Source organism: Carettochelys insculpta, chromosome 5 (assembly GCF_033958435.1).
Source record: "Carettochelys insculpta isolate YL-2023 chromosome 5, ASM3395843v1, whole genome shotgun sequence".
Classification (NCBI taxonomy): domain Eukaryota; kingdom Metazoa; phylum Chordata; order Testudines; family Carettochelyidae; genus Carettochelys; species Carettochelys insculpta.
The window spans coordinates 89,417,694-89,434,363 of NC_134141.1; the positions used below are offsets into that span (position 1 = coordinate 89,417,694).

A 16,670-nucleotide genomic window follows, 5' to 3' on the forward strand; every position below is an offset into this window, starting at 1 on the left:
AGCACTTCAAAAGGAGGCAAGTTGCCTTTTCAGGAGGCTGTCTTCACACAAACCGAGTTATTATTGTTGCACAACTTCTCCAATGATGCAACTCTCCCCAGGCTGAGGCCCTTCACCCTCTTCCAGCACAACAGGCTCTGATCACATCTTTTTCCTGGACTGACTGCGAAGGAAACACTGTGCACCATTCTCTTGAACACCTGCTTGGTTTCTTCTTAAAGGAACAGTAGGGAACATATTTTAGTGCTAATTGAGTATAATCACAATCAGGTGTAACAGTGAGGTAGCAGTTCAAAGCATTTTGATTCCTTTGGTTAAAACAGGGAACTTGTGTCTCAAATATACCATACACGTCCAACACGAGAACAGGACAATTTGGCTATGAAGATTAGATCCAAATTGGATATTGCTGGGCAGGCAGGGGGTGGGGGGCAGGGAAGGTTCAGCTACAGTTACTGAACCAAATCCTGCCCTCACACACCAAGCAACCTCAGTGAAAAAATGGATCAAATTCTGCTATCAAGTAAGCAGGCACACTGAAGGCAATGCAATTGCTTCCAATTGCGTGAACAAAGTTGGTTGGACCACTTGGTTTGCATAGGGTATAAAGCCAGAAGATCAGCCAATGTTGCAGTGATTAATGCTGGTTAGTGTGGGTTTTTCCTTATTTGCATACTTCCATTCTTATATGTCATCACAAAATGTTATGAATTCCAAGCCCTGCCTTTTTGTTATCATCTGTGACTGTGCAATGAGAAACACGATTGAAAGAGCACATGCTTTCAGCCAATCAGCAGGCAACAGACGAAGACAACTGTGGATCAGCCTGCTGGTTCAGCTAGAGGGAAATCTGCAAAATGTCAAATTCAAGATGCAGGCTCTGGACATGTCATTGTTAAGTTCCGCTTCCTTTTTTCACTTCAGACAGCAAAATTTGGTATCTGCCAGTATTATTACAGCTGTGCTTTGTAGTTTCATTTTAAATGCAGCCATCCTTATCCTTCTCTCTGTCAATGCATTTCACTCCCGCCCATCTTTATGCCTTCTTCCAATCTGCCCCAGACTCCTGGAGTTCTGTTCTCATACCATTGAGCTGGCTACTTGTAGGCTATGGCTACACTACAGTGATCTCTCAACAGACGTTACTGTTGAAAGAGATTGTCCGGCAAAATTTCTGTTGACAGATCACACCTACTTGCAAAAATGGGTCAAAAGAGCAAACCCCTCTGTTGACAGAAAGTGGAAAAACTGCCTGGCCACTCTCTTGACGGAACGGCCAACCAGAAACTAAGCAAACAGGGCTGCCCGGGAAACAGAAGCTCTGTCTGTCCACAGAGGGCCTACTGGAGAATCTATGTGCTTTTTGTTTTTTTGTTTGTTTTTTTTTTGACAGAAACTGTTGACAAAGGCATTAGTCCTCATCTGCAAGAGGCAGAACCCTGTCTGCCGAAGTGCCAAGTTTTGTCAACATACAGTCAACAAAACACATTTTGAGTGCAGATGCTCTGCACGTTTTGTTGATTAAAACCCTGGATTTGCCAACAAAACCATCTTGTGTAGACGCAGCCACAATGTCCCTCACGAGAGAGAGAAGAGGGACTACACCAGCCTGTACTAAGTGCAAAGTGGATTGTTAACTGTAGTTTTTGTTATGTGGTGCTCTCTGGCCTGCCTGTTAGCACCGGGTAGCATCTGCCTACTGTGAATAGTCATGGAAGTGCAAGACCACTGGATTTGGGTCATAGGCAGGAGGGAATGAACCTGCAATATTAGGAGCTAAAGCCATGTGCTCTGTTGCTTGAGCTAAAAGCCAGCTGGTCCTTAGCCAAGGCTTCACAGCAGAGACTTCACTCTCCCTTGTCAGTGGTCTCAGAGCCTCTGGGGTTGCAGCAGCAATGATGGCACAAACCTTTGGCAATGCTTCCTCAAATTCAGTTCTGCAATACACAGCACTGTTGCACAATACAAGTGAAGTGCTGACACACCACTCTTTATGAAACAGACAAAAATAGGTTTCAAATAAACCCTTCCACTGGATCTTGCAGTGCATTCAGGGCTGAAATATGGTATCTCGCTGATTAGACCGTAAACTCTTTGGCAGCAACCTGTCGCCTTCTGCACCTTGTATGGAGTGTCTTTTACCGGGCTGTGTATTATTCTTTCTTAACAAACAAACAGCAGCAGTCATTCAATCTACCAGCTCAGGCCTGTGCTGCTCTGATTGGAGACGATTGTTTCCACAGTCACATGTTTTGAGTCTCTAAAGACTGAGCTGTTAAATGCTTTTAAAGGCTCATTTTTCCATAAAATTTTGCCATGAATTGGCTATCCAAGTCCCATAGGCTGCTTTCAACAATTTCAGCCATGGCATACAACGAGGTCCAATGTACAGTAAATATAGCCTCTGCCTAGCCTCATGGTCTGTTGTCTTTATTTACAGATCATAGATTATCTGTCCACATGAAGTGATGACAGCTAACTACAACATCATGTGTGAAAATGAGTATTCCTGCAAAGTATTTTGGAGGGGTAGCTGTGTTAGTCTGTAGCTTCACAAAAGCAACCACCTTAAAGACTAACACATAGATTTATTAAGTAATGAACTTCTGTAGGTAAGACCCACAACAGCTCATTACTTAATAAATAACTTTGTTAGTCTTTAAGGTGCTACAGGACTGCTTGATGCCTGTAAAAGTTAGTGGCAGGGAAGGAATATGGCATCTGGAAATGAATTATAAGATAATTCTATATGTAAAGGCTTGCTTAATTAGCCAGAACCCTATGTATTGCTTAGCAAGATACAGCTACAATATCATAGTTTTTAAAATATATACATCATGGCTGACATCCTCATAGGCAGCATGACTACCAGAGCACCTCCTTCTGGCCCACAGCTCTGCCTTTATTTCCCTAAATTCATGACCACCTCACTCTCTCCTTATTTGGGGGTTGGGGGGGGGGGGAGGAGTCAAGAAGTCACATTCACACCCATTTCTGATAGTCTTATTTCACAACAGCCTTCATGGCAAGTGTCAGCATTCCAACTACTCTGTCACACTCTCTTTAGGACGTCCATGGTCTGCTGTGGTGAGTTGGCCCTCTCACTAGGTCGCTCTTACTGAAGCATCACCCCTTCTTGGGTATCCAAAGCCCCTGTTAAACACAAAGAAATATAATGGCTTCTTGAGCTCAGTCTGAAGAAGACTCCTCACCGCCTCCTGGGTGCTGCAGACGTTTTCTCAACCAGGGCTTTCTCCCTAGACATCTAGTTCCTGTCATGCCACAGGCATGCAGGTCTCCTCCCTTGCAGTCCTTCCCTGAGCCTGATTCTCTGCAGGCAGGATCTGACCTTATCAGTGATCCACTCTCAGGCTGTGTAGGGGCATGGTCTTCTCCCAGGCCTGCTTCAAGTGCATCTTTTGTCCCTGCTACCTTTCTGCCCCAGAGCCATCCCCGAGCTCTAAGCTGCATTCACTGGGCTCTTCTATAGTACCTTTGCCAGGGAGAAAGCCCAGACTCTAAAACTACCTATCTCCTGGTTGGCTCCCCACCTGCCTTTGCCTCTCTCTGGTAAGTGTCTCTCCTGACTATCCCCTTGCCAGGTGTAAGCCATAGCCCTCCACAAGTGCTCCAGCTGCTCATTAAAAACCTTTTCAGCTGCTAATTCCACAGAAAGACATTTCTGTCCCACGAAAGCTCACCTAATGAATTATTTTGTTAGTCTTTAAAGTGCTACTTGACTGCTTTTTTGTTTTGATAGTATATAGACTAGCACGGCTCGCTCTCTGATACCATTCAATGGGGCTGTGCACCTGCCGCTTCCCAAGGCTTTCAGTGCTAAGTATGTGGCAATGCTCAGCACTTCTTAAATCAGGCCTCTCATATTGAAGGGTTTAAGTAGGGAACTAGGAACCGAAGTTTAGGCATCCAGGTTCCAATATTTTATTTGAGAGGAGAGCCATATAGCAAATTTGTGGGAAGCGGTGTTCTTTCAGAAAGCCTGTGTAGTGGTTGGCAGGAAGTCAAATACCAAGTAATTTCATCTTTTCATAGACTTCTGTGACCCTTGTAAGTGCTACAGTGCCTTTAGCTGATATAGAAAAGCCATAAGAGCTCAGGAAACCTAAATTAAGAGAAACTCACTCCCATTACCTTATTGTAAAAAACACATTTCTAAACCACCTGATTCATTTTTCAAGGTGGTATTTTCTGTTCTGACACCTTCATTACTTTGGGGTAATAGTATTGACATCAGTGTAACTGTTCTGGATATACACCATGGTCTCATAGATAGTGCCCTAGACTGGGGCATCTAGGTTCTAACCCTAACCCTGCTGCCGGCCTGGTGTGGGCTCCAGGGAAGTCTTTGTTCCTCACTCCCACCCCACCCCCCCGCCTGCTGTAAAACTGGAATAAAGATACTGCCCTTCCACTAAAGTGTTCCATGCTTTGCCAATGCAAAGCACTCTATAACACCAGATTAGTATTTACACCAACGTAAACAAGAGTAGTATCGGTTTCTCCTGACTGGAGTCCTCATATTTCATTTTCTAGATCAGCTCTGGGGCCACTAGCCATCACTTCTGTTCCAGCCATTTGAAAAACTATATTTAAATCAGGGAACTTCCCCTTTTGAACTGTGACTATGATTTCACTGTGCTAAGCTGGAGACCTCTGGCATATTTTTTTTTCTTTTTCTGCCATCACCGTTTAATTCATTTCTAGAAGACAATTTCCATTTATCTTGGTCTTGCTGTTTCGTTTTGCTTTCATTAAGAGAAGGTACCACAAGCTCATCTGAGTTAGGAGCCATCTAATGCCTTAATGGCTTGCCATAGGTACGGGTTGATTTTGCTGGGGCTTTTCTGTGCTAGCTGTGAAGCATCTGAGCCTGTAGCTGCAATGTGCATTGAGGTGAGTAATAGTTATTGCTTTCTCTTGAGACTAGGGGGGTGGTATATGTAGAGAATCAATAATGAATCTTTGGTGATTACTTGAATGCTAACATCTGATCACTTTGAAGTGAAGGGAGATTTTTTTTTTTTTCCTTTTTGGCTGGGGGACGTGTCTGTAGCCTCTGACTGAGAAAACAAGGCAGGGCTTTTGAGACACACTCTGAGCTACCACACAGACACAAATGTGGCCTTTTCATTTGGGAGTCTTCCATATCTGCCAGAAGCTGACAGTGCTTTATACCTGCCATACGGCTTTGGTGACTCTCAAATCTCACATGCCTGTCTTCAGTCAGATATCAGATCTGAAAAGAAAAGGGGTTATATGGGATTCATTTCCTAGCATCTGGGTCCAAGACTTTGTATGCATCAGTACACATGAGCAGGATGATGAGTCTCCATCAGGTAATGGGCATCTGTAGCTCAGCAGATATACATTTCCCCACTAGAGCAATAATAAAAGGCAATACCAGGTACTCCTCAGTTCTTTTTTTGTCTGGTCAGGTTCATTGTTAGAGAGCCAGAGGGGCGGTTTTGGGTGGGAGGAGTAGAGAAGAGACTCAAAGGAATTACCCTCATATTTCATGTACCATGGAGGCCTATAATAGATCCTTTGCTTTATTGAAGTGGTACAATTCCCATAATCCTCCTGATTGTGCAAAACTGTAACATAAGGGGCATTTCTTCTGCTGTGCCAGCTGGAGACGACTTTCTGCCCTGCAGCCTGAGGGCTGATCCCTCTTGCAACGTTAATTGAGGTGACAGAACACAAGCACTTTGCTCCTTTTACCTTAGTGGCTAAATCTTTGTTTTCTTAAGCTCACTCAGCCATTGCCCTCAGTAACAAGCTATGGCAGCAAGGTCTACTTGTTCATTATAAATTGTACAAAAAGCAGTGTTTTTTCTCTCATGGGTCTGGAATGCATTGTTTTTTCTTAAGTCTGTAGCTAATATTTCCCTTAAGCAATCCCCACTGTAGTGTCCCGGAAAGTCTAAATTAGAACCGTCCTTTGTTATTTAATTTGGGGATCGAGTCAGCAGGACCAACAGCCACTGTGGGCCCTGGGGCAAGGTGGGAGGGGTGGCCTGACTCGACAGCCCTGGAGGGGTGGAGCCAAGGGTAAAAGGAGCGAGGTCTAGGACAGTCAGCCCTCAGCGCCACTCAGACTGCCGTGCCCCCTCCCCCACACCCCCCCGGGTAGGCCTCGATTTGTGAAAAGAACTGGTCTGCACTAGGAATTTACATTGGGGAGCCTGAAAAATCCACAGCTCAGAGATGTAGCCAGAGGCACCAGTTTTATGGGATGGGCGTTCTGAGGCTGGAGCTCACACAATAAAAAATGAGCAGGTGCTTAGCACCCACTTCCAGCCAGCTCCCACCTCTGCCCAAGCACCTCCCATCTGCTGGTGGCCCTGCTGACAAACTCCTCCCCCTCCCTCCCTCCCAGTGCCTCCCGGCTATCACATCCAACCATTTCGCCACATGCAGGCAGCTCTGGGAGGGAGAGGGAGAAGCAGGGATGGGGCATGCTTAGGGGAGAGGGCAGGAAGAGGGAAGGGAGGAGATGGGGCAGGGTGCATGAAGAGGTAGGGCAATGAAGGGGGAGACTTGGGAGAAGGAGTCAGATGGGGGTTGAACACCCCCTTGGACCCAGCTCAATTTGGTGCCTGGACCACCCTTACCCCAGATATAGACAGCACTAGGTCAACAGAAGAATTTTTCTGTCATCCTACCTTCTTTTTCTTGCTAGGGCCCTTCCAAAAACTGCATCACTTACAGTTAAATCTGATCTTTTGTGTGCTTTAATTCTACAGATTTCACGGGGGAGATCAGTATTTCTCAAACTTGGGGTTGGGGGCGGGGCTGACCCAAAAAAGGATTTGCAAGGGGGCCATGCTGACTTTGGAGCCAGGCATCTGGAGAGTGGCTGCTGCAGATGAGGAGCCCAGCTCTCAAGGCAAAACCTCCATCACTCCCAGCAGTCACCCTTACTTCTGCTGCCGGCAGACCTGGGTGGCTGGACAATGGCAGCTGGTGATTGAGGACCAGCTGTTAGACAGCAACAGAGAAAGGAAGGCAGCAATACCATACCCTACCATACCAACAGTGGCTTGTTGGTCTAGGGGTATGAGTCTCACTTTGGGTGTGAGGAGTCTTGGGTTCAAGTCCCACACAAGCCCCTCTTTGGGGGCGGGGGGGGGAAGGGACAGCTCAGTGATTTGAGCATTGGCCTCCTAAACCCCAGGTTGTGAGTTCAATCCTTGAGGAGGGTAAATAAATGCCAAGGATGGTGCTTGGCCCTTCCAAGAGGGCAGGAGACTGGACTAGATGACCTCCCAAGGTCCCTTCCAGCTCTAGGAGATGTGTATGCCAGCCTTGCTTCTGCACTGCTAATAGTGGTGGCTCTGTCCCCAGAGTTGGGCTCCCAGCAGCTGCTTCTCAAAAGGTAGTGCTGGCAGCACAGAAGTAAGGGTAGCAGTATTGTGACTTTGCTGCCATCCACTCCCATTTGGATCAGGACCCTTACTGTTGCAACACTCCCATTTCAGCTCCAAAGAGGTGAAATCATGAACTTTATGGCACCTTATAGACTAATAAAACTAGTCTACAAAGTGCCACAAGACTTCTTGTTGTTCTCAAAGCTACAGCCTAACATGGCTACCTCTCTGATACATGAGCTTTATGGGTTTAAAAATTACACAACCATGAAATTGACCAAAATGGGCTGAGAATTCAGCAGGGCCCCACCCCTGGGAGAACCTCTGCGACCAGTGTTGGGAGTATCTACACTGAAATGCTCTGTCACAGTAGCCTTTTAAATGTAGATGCACCCCCAGATAATCCAATAATCATTTTGGCTGTACATTGAAGCTCTGCTCTTTTCAACACAAATGATATAAATAATGCTGCTCCTAGTTAGTAAGCCAGTAACAGCAGGAAAATGTGTGGTCTGATGGGCACAGTTTGGAACCACTACTAGTCGGTTAAGTAAACAACAGTAGTTCCATTTCAGAGCCTCGTGCCAGGACCTCACAGTGGCTGCTAGCCAGTCAAAACAAGCGAGCCCAACATAAAGCAAATGCTTCACCCCTGCTCTGTCTCCTTTACAAAGAGGCGCAGTGGCAGTTAAAGGGGATCTCAAATGCCATGATCTGGCTGGAACAGGATTTTCCCATTGCAGCAACTGTGACAGAGAAGCCTTCGCCAACTCTGCGTTTGCAGGCAGGCGAGAGCATGGCTGGGGGCAAGAGGGGTGTGGAAGGGCTTCAGCCAGCAATGCTGCATCCCATAATACAATGAAGGGAGGGGACACTATTTCACTTACACCAGGGTCATCAAACAAAATAGTAAAAGGAGCCTTTTTTTAATTCAGTTAAAAAAAAACAACTCCTCAGTATTTCAAGCGCCTCAAGGCACGTGACTATGAGCTGGTCCTTAATAAATGACATCAAACTATACTCTTTGTAACCCCTATTTGAAGAACAGCACACCCACAGTGATTGAAAATGTGATACAGGTTCACTGGAGGACGTTCGCAAATTTTTTGCGTATGCTATTTCCTCACACCTTACGTATGCGTGTTTGCACCATTGCCTTCCTGACTTTTGCTCCCGAACCTTTTCTCTCTGGAGGACACTAGCTTCTGAACAATTTTGTTTTGGTTTTTAAAATCACTGTATAGCTGCTCTGATACATTCATAACACACTTGTTTATATATTCCCCATGCATGAATGGCTTTCTTTGTTTCACAATCTCTTGAGCTGCCACAAAACTAGCCACATTCATGCTACCTGGTGATTTCACCTATTTAGCGAATGTGCTCTTACTTTGCTCTGCTTTGCGTAGCGGTTCCTCCGTGGCATGTCTCCCCCCCCCCAACCCGGCATCTCCAGCTAGATACGGTTTGACAAAAGTAGTGGTTTGGGTTTTGTTTTGGTTTTTTTCCCCCAGAAAATGCCTCTTGAGCTTGCATTGTTTGTTGGTGGTGAAATTCTCACTGCAAATGAGACATAAAGGGCACCCAGAGAAACTCCATATAAATGTGAAGGCTTGGGTCCATTCAGTTTCCGTCTTCGATTTTCCTCTTGTTGAAGCCATTCCAACCTCATTTAATTATTCCAATTATACTTCACATTTAATTTCAGTTTTCTTTCATAAAACGAGCTGCCCTTCACAACAGGAATGCTGCAAGCTTCCTTTTCCTTTTCAAAATCAAGACTTTATTTTCAACACAATCAAAACACAGACTATCATATCCCACAATGCACTGCACATATTAACGGAGGAGTTTAGCCAACATTTTGAGATCACGTATCATTTCCTATTTAGATGAGTTGTTTATTGCTGGGCTTTTAGACATTCACAGTTTATCGAAAATAATCAGGAGGGTTTGTGGTTTTTTGTTTTTGTTTTTAAACTTTGCAGTTATAGTGTTGGGGGCCACAGCGAAGTCCTTAAAGAGCTACAGGTTGCACACCCAGACTTAGACAGTCCTACAGGACTGTCTATGTTCGGCCAGAGGTCCCCGAACAGGCCACAATCAGGAAACCGCTTTAGTTTTGCCTCAGTTGTGGTTCACATCTTACAGACCTGTCCATCTGGGCTGCCCCTGGATGTTTTGTCACTCATGGCAGAAAAAGTTTTTGGCACTCTCCCTGCAGCCACATAAGAGGCACAAGCAACATGCACGTACTCCTCTCCCAAAAAATTGCCACCTACCAGGAAACAGGAATTGGGCACACTGAATGTTAGTGCCTTGAGTGGCTGCCCTGATCACCCAGCTGCTCCCAGTGTCGTAATCAAATGTTATGGGGAAAAAGGGTTAGTTTAGCTCTCCATTTGGCAAAGTTGTGAAATTCTCAGCAACACGGCCTAGCAATACAATAGTTCATGGTTTATTAGAGGGTACCGTGATTGTTCACACCCTGACAGCTAATGTGAGGTACAGCCCACACACTGCTAGCATCACCCATCTATAGTGTGATTGAAAAACTGTAATGGGTTGTAAGGGGAATCATGTACGTTATCAGTTACTACTGGCTGTACCTCCCTGGTCCAGCATGGCTGGGACCTGACCTGGCCAGCAGAAGAGAATTTGCTGGACATGGGGAGGTTCCCTGCAGAGACACTGGCCCCAGACTGTGCTGCCACAAGGAGCTCCAGCCTCACTGTCCACTCTGGCTCTGGCCCCACACAGCTGCCCTTCAGTGGGGATGCTGAATCCAGCTTGTCATTCTGCCCAGGCTTTCTGGGCCAGGAGCGGGCCTGGTCCTGCATCACCAGGGATGTTCCTCAACCACTGAATGCCGGTTTCGGGAGATGGAGCCTGTAGTAGACTGATACCTGCTCTTAAACTTAGCCAGCTTAAGTCTGGTGAACAATAGCTCCAAATGAATTTATTGAAGTCCAACCACCAAAATGTTACTTGATCTATTAAGAAGAGTATAGGGTTGGTCCGAATATTTTTATATCCAAATTTTCAACAAAAACTGTAAAATAGAATTAAGATGTTCAGAGCTTTGTTTTCCTGTTTTGGTCCAGCAACTTCCTTCAAAGCTTGGCAGTGTTTTCTATGGAAAGTTGAGAGTTAAGTTATTGAAATCTTTAGACTATACCAGTTTTACTTAACCTCACCATTTGAGAAGCTGTAAAGTAGGCTGCAAAATCTTCAAAGGATTTTTTCCTCCCCTTGGAGCTAATTTTAGCAATAATTAAGAGTCTTTGAAAGGACAATGTAGTCGGTTTTTGAAGGATTCTTTAAGAAACAAGGCCTGGCTGCCTCTTCCCTGTCCTCTCATGCCGTTGTTTTTGATTGGCAGTCATTCCTCGGGCATGGAGTGCGCCGCACTTCTGAATGTCTGCCTGTTTGCTTTGGCAGCAATCTTGGGTTTGAAGCCTGAAATAAAGTTGGACTCTTCATGCATCTCTTTGAAACAGTCATGCAGATCAGTCTACTGAGGGCTGTGCTGGAGAGTTCATAACTCTCTTGTGTTTTGACTGACAACATAGTTTTCTATGGAGTCAAAAGCAGATTGAATATGTTAATAAATCCATTTTAGCTGTGGAGAGGTGATTTTATTTGCATAAGAGACAGATTCACTTTCCACTTAAACTAGGGAGGCTTTAAAGGAATTCCAAAGTCGCAGATATTATTTTTTGACCACTTTCAGCAAATTGTGTTCAGCAGCCCCTTGCCATGACTCACATAAGCACAACTCTTCTCCTTTGTATTTTCTGTTATAAAACTGCATATTAGCACTCTGGGACAAGCTCTCTTCGTAAGATGTTCTGAACTCCCTGGGATTTATTCCAGGTGATCCTTGTCATAAGCCCACCAGTTGCTTACTGGGGATTAATAATTCTTACTGCCCTACATATTTGAACTGAGTGAAGAAATGCAGAATGAGGAGCACTTAACCTGAGCACGAAAGGTTTGAGCCTGTGGTTTAAAAACTGAATTCCGTGAAATCCCAGGATTGCATATTTCAGGTTTATAGCAAGACTAGCGGAAGTACCCAGTGCTGGTTTTCTGCCCCAGCCTCCAGCATCCCCTCCCATGGCCTGTAGGCTGTCTAGGGGCCACCCCCCAACCTCCAGCTACCCTCACTAAGGCCTGTAGGTTCTCCGCGGTGCAGAGGGCAGACTCTATGTTTGGGGCAGGGGAGCTACTTACCTGGTCTTTGTGGCAGGCAAGATGGCAGAGCCCCAGCCCTGCTGGCCTCTGTCTTGGTGCTGCAGCTGCCCCCAGTGGCCACTCTGAATATCATGTCCCGCCATTTGTGCCACTCTCTTCCTTCTGCCTCTCCCTTTCCATGTTCTGGGAAATCCTGGGACTTCAGGCATTTCCCACTTTCCAGGCACAACCAAGCCCTGACCTTGGTTTAAGTTAGCGTAAGAGGAAGCTGCCTACCAAACGATGTGGCTGTCGTGCTTACGGTTTAAGACGAGTTCTTGAACAAATGTAGCAGCAACAGTCTAATTATCTATATAGCTATCTATAGCTATATCTGTATACAGTAAACTCTTTCACATCTGGCATTCTATCATCCGGAACTCACAAAATAACCAGCACTTTAACCACAAGTAAATTTTAGTTACTTTTTCTGTAAGTACAGCGTAGTGAATACAGCAAGTAAATACAGCAAATACAGTGCGAGTTTACAGTGTACAATACTAAGGTGGCTGGTAAATGAAGTACTCTGCATACCTTTTTGTTTGTTTCTTAATATCTAATCTTTTTTTTCTTTAATATTATGCACTACTGTCTGGGAGATGCCCCCCCTCACCCAGCTGCCCCCTCCAAGGCATATAGGTTCTCAAGGGGGCAAGGGGGAAGGCTCCACGCTTGGGTCAGGGGAGCTGCTTACCTCATTGGCGCTAGCTCTCTATTACCTGGAATATTTGAATATCTGGCAATGGGGCTGCCGGATATGAAAGAATTTACTGTATTTCAAAATATACTCCCCGCTGCTGCCAATAGTCTCCTATTCTGCTTTCCTGCAGATGACCTGCCCCACTCCCACCTCCATCCTTGTACAGTCCAATGGTTCAGGATGGTTTTTTTTTAAAATGGAACTGTTTCCTCACCATTAGGCACATGCATTGCTGTGAACGAAAGGCTCTTCTCCACTCACTGCCTTGCAATCTTTGGGTGGGCAGATTGTTTTTAAACACAGTGCTCCCTTAGGTTTCCACATTGGTCAGTTCAAGGTTTTGGAGCACAGGGAAATGTGAGCAGGTATCATAAACAATGTTGTTTTCCATCCATGTGTGGAATAAACTTTGTTATATGCACCAAGGCATGTGTAGCTGTGTACCACCAATAGAAACACATGCTGACGGCTGTGGCGGGGCTGTGGGTGCTGTGCTAATTTGCTGGTGGCATTTGACATTTTCCTGGCTGGCCACCCAAGTGTTCAGCCTACAGGAAACACCGACCGTAAGTGGCATATGGTACGTTTTGACAGCTTACATGATTTTAAAGCCCTTGCTTCCTAGAACGTGCACCTCAGATCTCCATGTTTACAAACACAGTATGCCTATAACAGTGTATTCAATCATACGTACAATTCCACAGGTTACAGCCAACAAAAGCTACAGGTGTGAAGATTTAGGCCTGAGAGAAATTCCCGAGAGACTTCCAGCCACAACAGAAATCCTTGACTTCAGCTTTAACTCGCTCTCTTCCCTTCACAATTCAACCTTCAGCAAGCTGAAGAATCTGGTCTATTTAGACTTAACAAGGTACTGGAAATCTTTGTCACTTCCACTGATCACAAAAGTCATGACCTATTTTCAGGGCTGTCCTGAGGTGGGGCGGGGCCTGGGTCACCCTCCCCCTCCAGTGCCTGAGGCCCCTCCCCTGCTCAAACTCTGACCCCACCCCCTTTACACATCCACCAGCAATGGGGCCAGGGGATTACCTGGGGCTAGGGGGTTGCACACAGCAGTGACAGTAGCAGCAGCAGGTCGACTGCCCCACCCCACTCAACATGTGGGCAGCAGGAGCATCAACCTGATCTGCTCCACCACCCTCCTAGCCCGCTGTGGGGAAGCACAGCTCAGCTGGCCAGGAGAATAGCAGAGAAGCCACTGCTGCCACCCATGTGCTGAGTGCAAGGAGCGGGGAAGGAGAACCCCTGCTGCTGCTATTGCTGCTGTGCATAATCCCTCAGCTCCATCCCCATCCCCAGCCCCAGCCAATCCTCTCCTCCACCCTGTCTGTAGAATGGCTGGGGCAGCTGTCACAGAGCCCTGGGCAGCCACACCACCTTGCCCTATGGACTGGAAGGCTCTTCTTATTTTAAATCTGTCACTGTTTAGCTGCCCTTATTTACCCTTTTGCAATTCTAATAAAGAACTGAAGGCTTCCATAGCAGAACATGGCAACTATCTTCACAGCTGAGTTTTCAGAGACCCTTCCAGACAACTGTTGTATTGTCTTGCCAATCAAAAAGGCCAAGCTATTTGGAAGGAGCTTATTTCTGGGCACTCTCCCTTGGAGGCCTGGAGTCATTGAAACCCTCTTGTCCTATTATTTACACTAGCACCAATACATTTGCTGTGGAAAACGTTTCACCTGCTTTCCATGAAAATATCATTCATGAAATGCATGAAGAAGGCAAGTTCAGCTTTCTAAGAAGAGCCCTTATTATAAGGATATAATTTTGTTTGCCTTCATTAGGGAAAGCGGCAGGGAAAACCCCCTTACTCCCATGTCTCCGTGCGACTTTCATGAATGACCTCACAGTGGGGAGCTCCACATCCAATCAGCCCTAGACATTTTTTTCACTTCTCATCACGTCCTCCTCGTCTGAGTTTAAAAACAGGGGCTTCTGACTATCGGCTATGTGCTTCCAGCAAAGAAAATAATAGCTTTTAACTCAAGAATGACCATAGTTCACCAGGCTTTTCTTTGAGATTACATTTGGAATGTCATTTTAAAATGAGCATGTAATCCTGGGAAAATTTTATCCCATTGATTTATTACTAATGTCAGGTTATTCTGTTCTTTTCAAGGTGTCAGATTAATTGGATCTATGAAGGTGCCTTTCAAAGCAATGCTCATCTGAACACGATCATCTTGACAGGAAATCTCCTCTTGTTTTTGGCTGACACGGCATTTCTTGGCCCTCAGTCTCTGAAGCATCTTGTCTTAACTGAGACAGGTCTAACCAGCTTGACATTTATTCCAATGCAGAACCTGGATAATTTAGAGACTTTTGACTTGGGCAGCAATCACATCTCCTCATTGCATCTCCCTCCAAACTTCCCAAACAGAAACCTCAAATACCTGGATTTGCAAATGAATAACATACAAAGAATAGCAACAAAAGACTTAGAAATTCTGCAGGACACAAAGAATTTAACTCTGATCTTGAAGGGCAATGATATTACACACATCGAAGCTGGGGCGTTCCATTCCAACTCCTTCTACAGTTTGGACTTCGGAGGTTGCTTTGATATTTCTGTGGTTTTAGCAGGGCTGAAGGATACCCAAACCCACTCTCTTTGGCTGGGGACATTTGAGGACGGACCAGATGGACTTCCTATAAACCCTCCTATGCTACAGGACCTGTGCAACATCTCTGTGGTGGATATCAGTTTCCAAAAGAGGCATTTAGATGACCCAACCCCTGCCATCTTTCAGTGTTTGAGCAAACTCCAAAGGCTGGATCTGACTCACACCTACATCAGCATGTTACCTTCTAACATCAGCAACATGAACACCCTGGAAGAATTAGTTCTCAATAGGAACGCCTTTCAGCATATTTGCAACATTAGCGCTACTGCTTTCCCCTCCCTCACCCATCTCCATATCAGAGAAAATGCCCAGCGTCTGGACTTAGGCTCTGGCTGTTTAGAAACACTGTCAAAGCTTCAACACCTGGATGTAAGCCACAGCCAGATAGAAAACATAGACTGCTGCAACAAGCAGCTGAAAGGCTTGAGTGGATTACAGCACCTGAATGTGAGCTACAACAGGAAGCTTCAGCTCCAGGATTTGGCCTTTCAGGAATGTCCTGACCTGGAGCTCCTTGATTTGGCTTTTACGCATCTTTACCTCAATGCTTCCCAGGGCCCTTTCCGCAATCTGCGTCTTTTGCACGTCCTGAACCTTTCTTACTCCTCTATTGATACCAGCATCCAGCACCTCTTAGAGGGACTACACAACCTTTTCCTGCTGAACCTTAGGGGGAATAAATTTCAGGGAGGAATCATGCTAAATGACAACCTCTTTCACCAGGTGCCCAGTTTAGAGGAGTTAATTTTATCATTCTGTGATCTGACCGCTATACAAAACCAAGCCTTTCACACCCTCCAGAAGCTAAAGTGGGTTGATCTGAGCCACAACAAGCTGATTGCATTCAGCACAGATGCATTTTCCAATCTCAAAAGCATCTATCTCAATTTTGCCAATAATAAGATTCATATCATACCACGTAACATGTTAACTAACTTATCTGGCCAGAGCATAATCAATTTAAGTTACAATCCGCTGGAATGCACCTGTTCTAATATTGGTTTATTAACCTGGTACAAGCAGAATATGGATAAAATTGAAGATCCTGAAGGGACAGTGTGTTATGAGCCCAAACCTCTAGCAGGTGCTAAGCTGTCCACTGTAACACTGTCCTGTGGGATCAGTGTTGCCGGAATTGTGTGCATCGTGCTGGTTTTGACATTGCTTGTTGTTGTTATCTTGCTTTGGATTACACGCTTTTTGAAGAGAAATTACCAAGCAATCTAAGTGAATGAGATCTCCACAAGAGTAATTTTAAATAAAGGAGGAAAGCACAGTTACTAGACAGATGCTGAAGGCAAATACTCCCACTTGTGGTTTTGTGCCTAGGCAAGATTTCTTTGAACATTACCATCATGGGTTGGAACCCCTCTTCCAGGGTGCCGCCTGATGCTCTGGGGTTCATCTGAACATCTCCGTTCCACCCACCGAGGCTCTCTCACCAGGTCCTGTTGTACACACACAGAAGAGGGATGTACCCAGCTGTAGCATCACACAGTTTTTAATTGGCTCTGTGGGGGAAGATTCAACTTGGAGGATTGCCCAGCAGTCTGGTGCACAAACCTTTTGAAGTGTAAACCCTAAATTGTCTCACGTTATCTAGGGCTCTTGAAATTCGTCCTGGTTCCTGTGTGGAGGAAGATATACACAGCATTCTCTCCAGCCCAGTTAGGAATTGCACCAACTGGATGT

General features: G+C 45.6%; 1 protein-coding gene across 1 annotated transcript; it reads left to right on the top strand.

The window, feature by feature from the left end:
* The first annotated feature begins 4,806 nt into the window (after positions 1 to 4,806).
* Positions 4,807 to 16,670, top strand: CD180 (CD180 molecule). Its single transcript, XM_074994264.1, has 3 exons — positions 4,807 to 4,914; positions 13,032 to 13,198; positions 14,474 to 16,670. The coding sequence occupies exons 1-3, from the start codon at positions 4,825 to 4,827 to the stop codon at positions 16,203 to 16,205; spliced, it is 1,989 nt and encodes a 662-aa protein (XP_074850365.1). The 5' UTR covers positions 4,807 to 4,824; the 3' UTR covers positions 16,206 to 16,670.

Coding starts and splice junctions, on each gene's coding strand:
- CD180 (XM_074994264.1), top strand. CDS start 4,825: ATGGCTTGCCATAGGTACGGGTTGATTTTGCTGGGGCTTTTCTGTGCT. Junction 4,915..13,031: donor TAGCTGCAATGTGCATTGAG/GTGAGTAATAGT, acceptor ACAATTCCACAG/GTTACAGCCAACAAAAGCTA. Junction 13,199..14,473: donor GTCTATTTAGACTTAACAAG/GTACTGGAAATC, acceptor GTTCTTTTCAAG/GTGTCAGATTAATTGGATCT.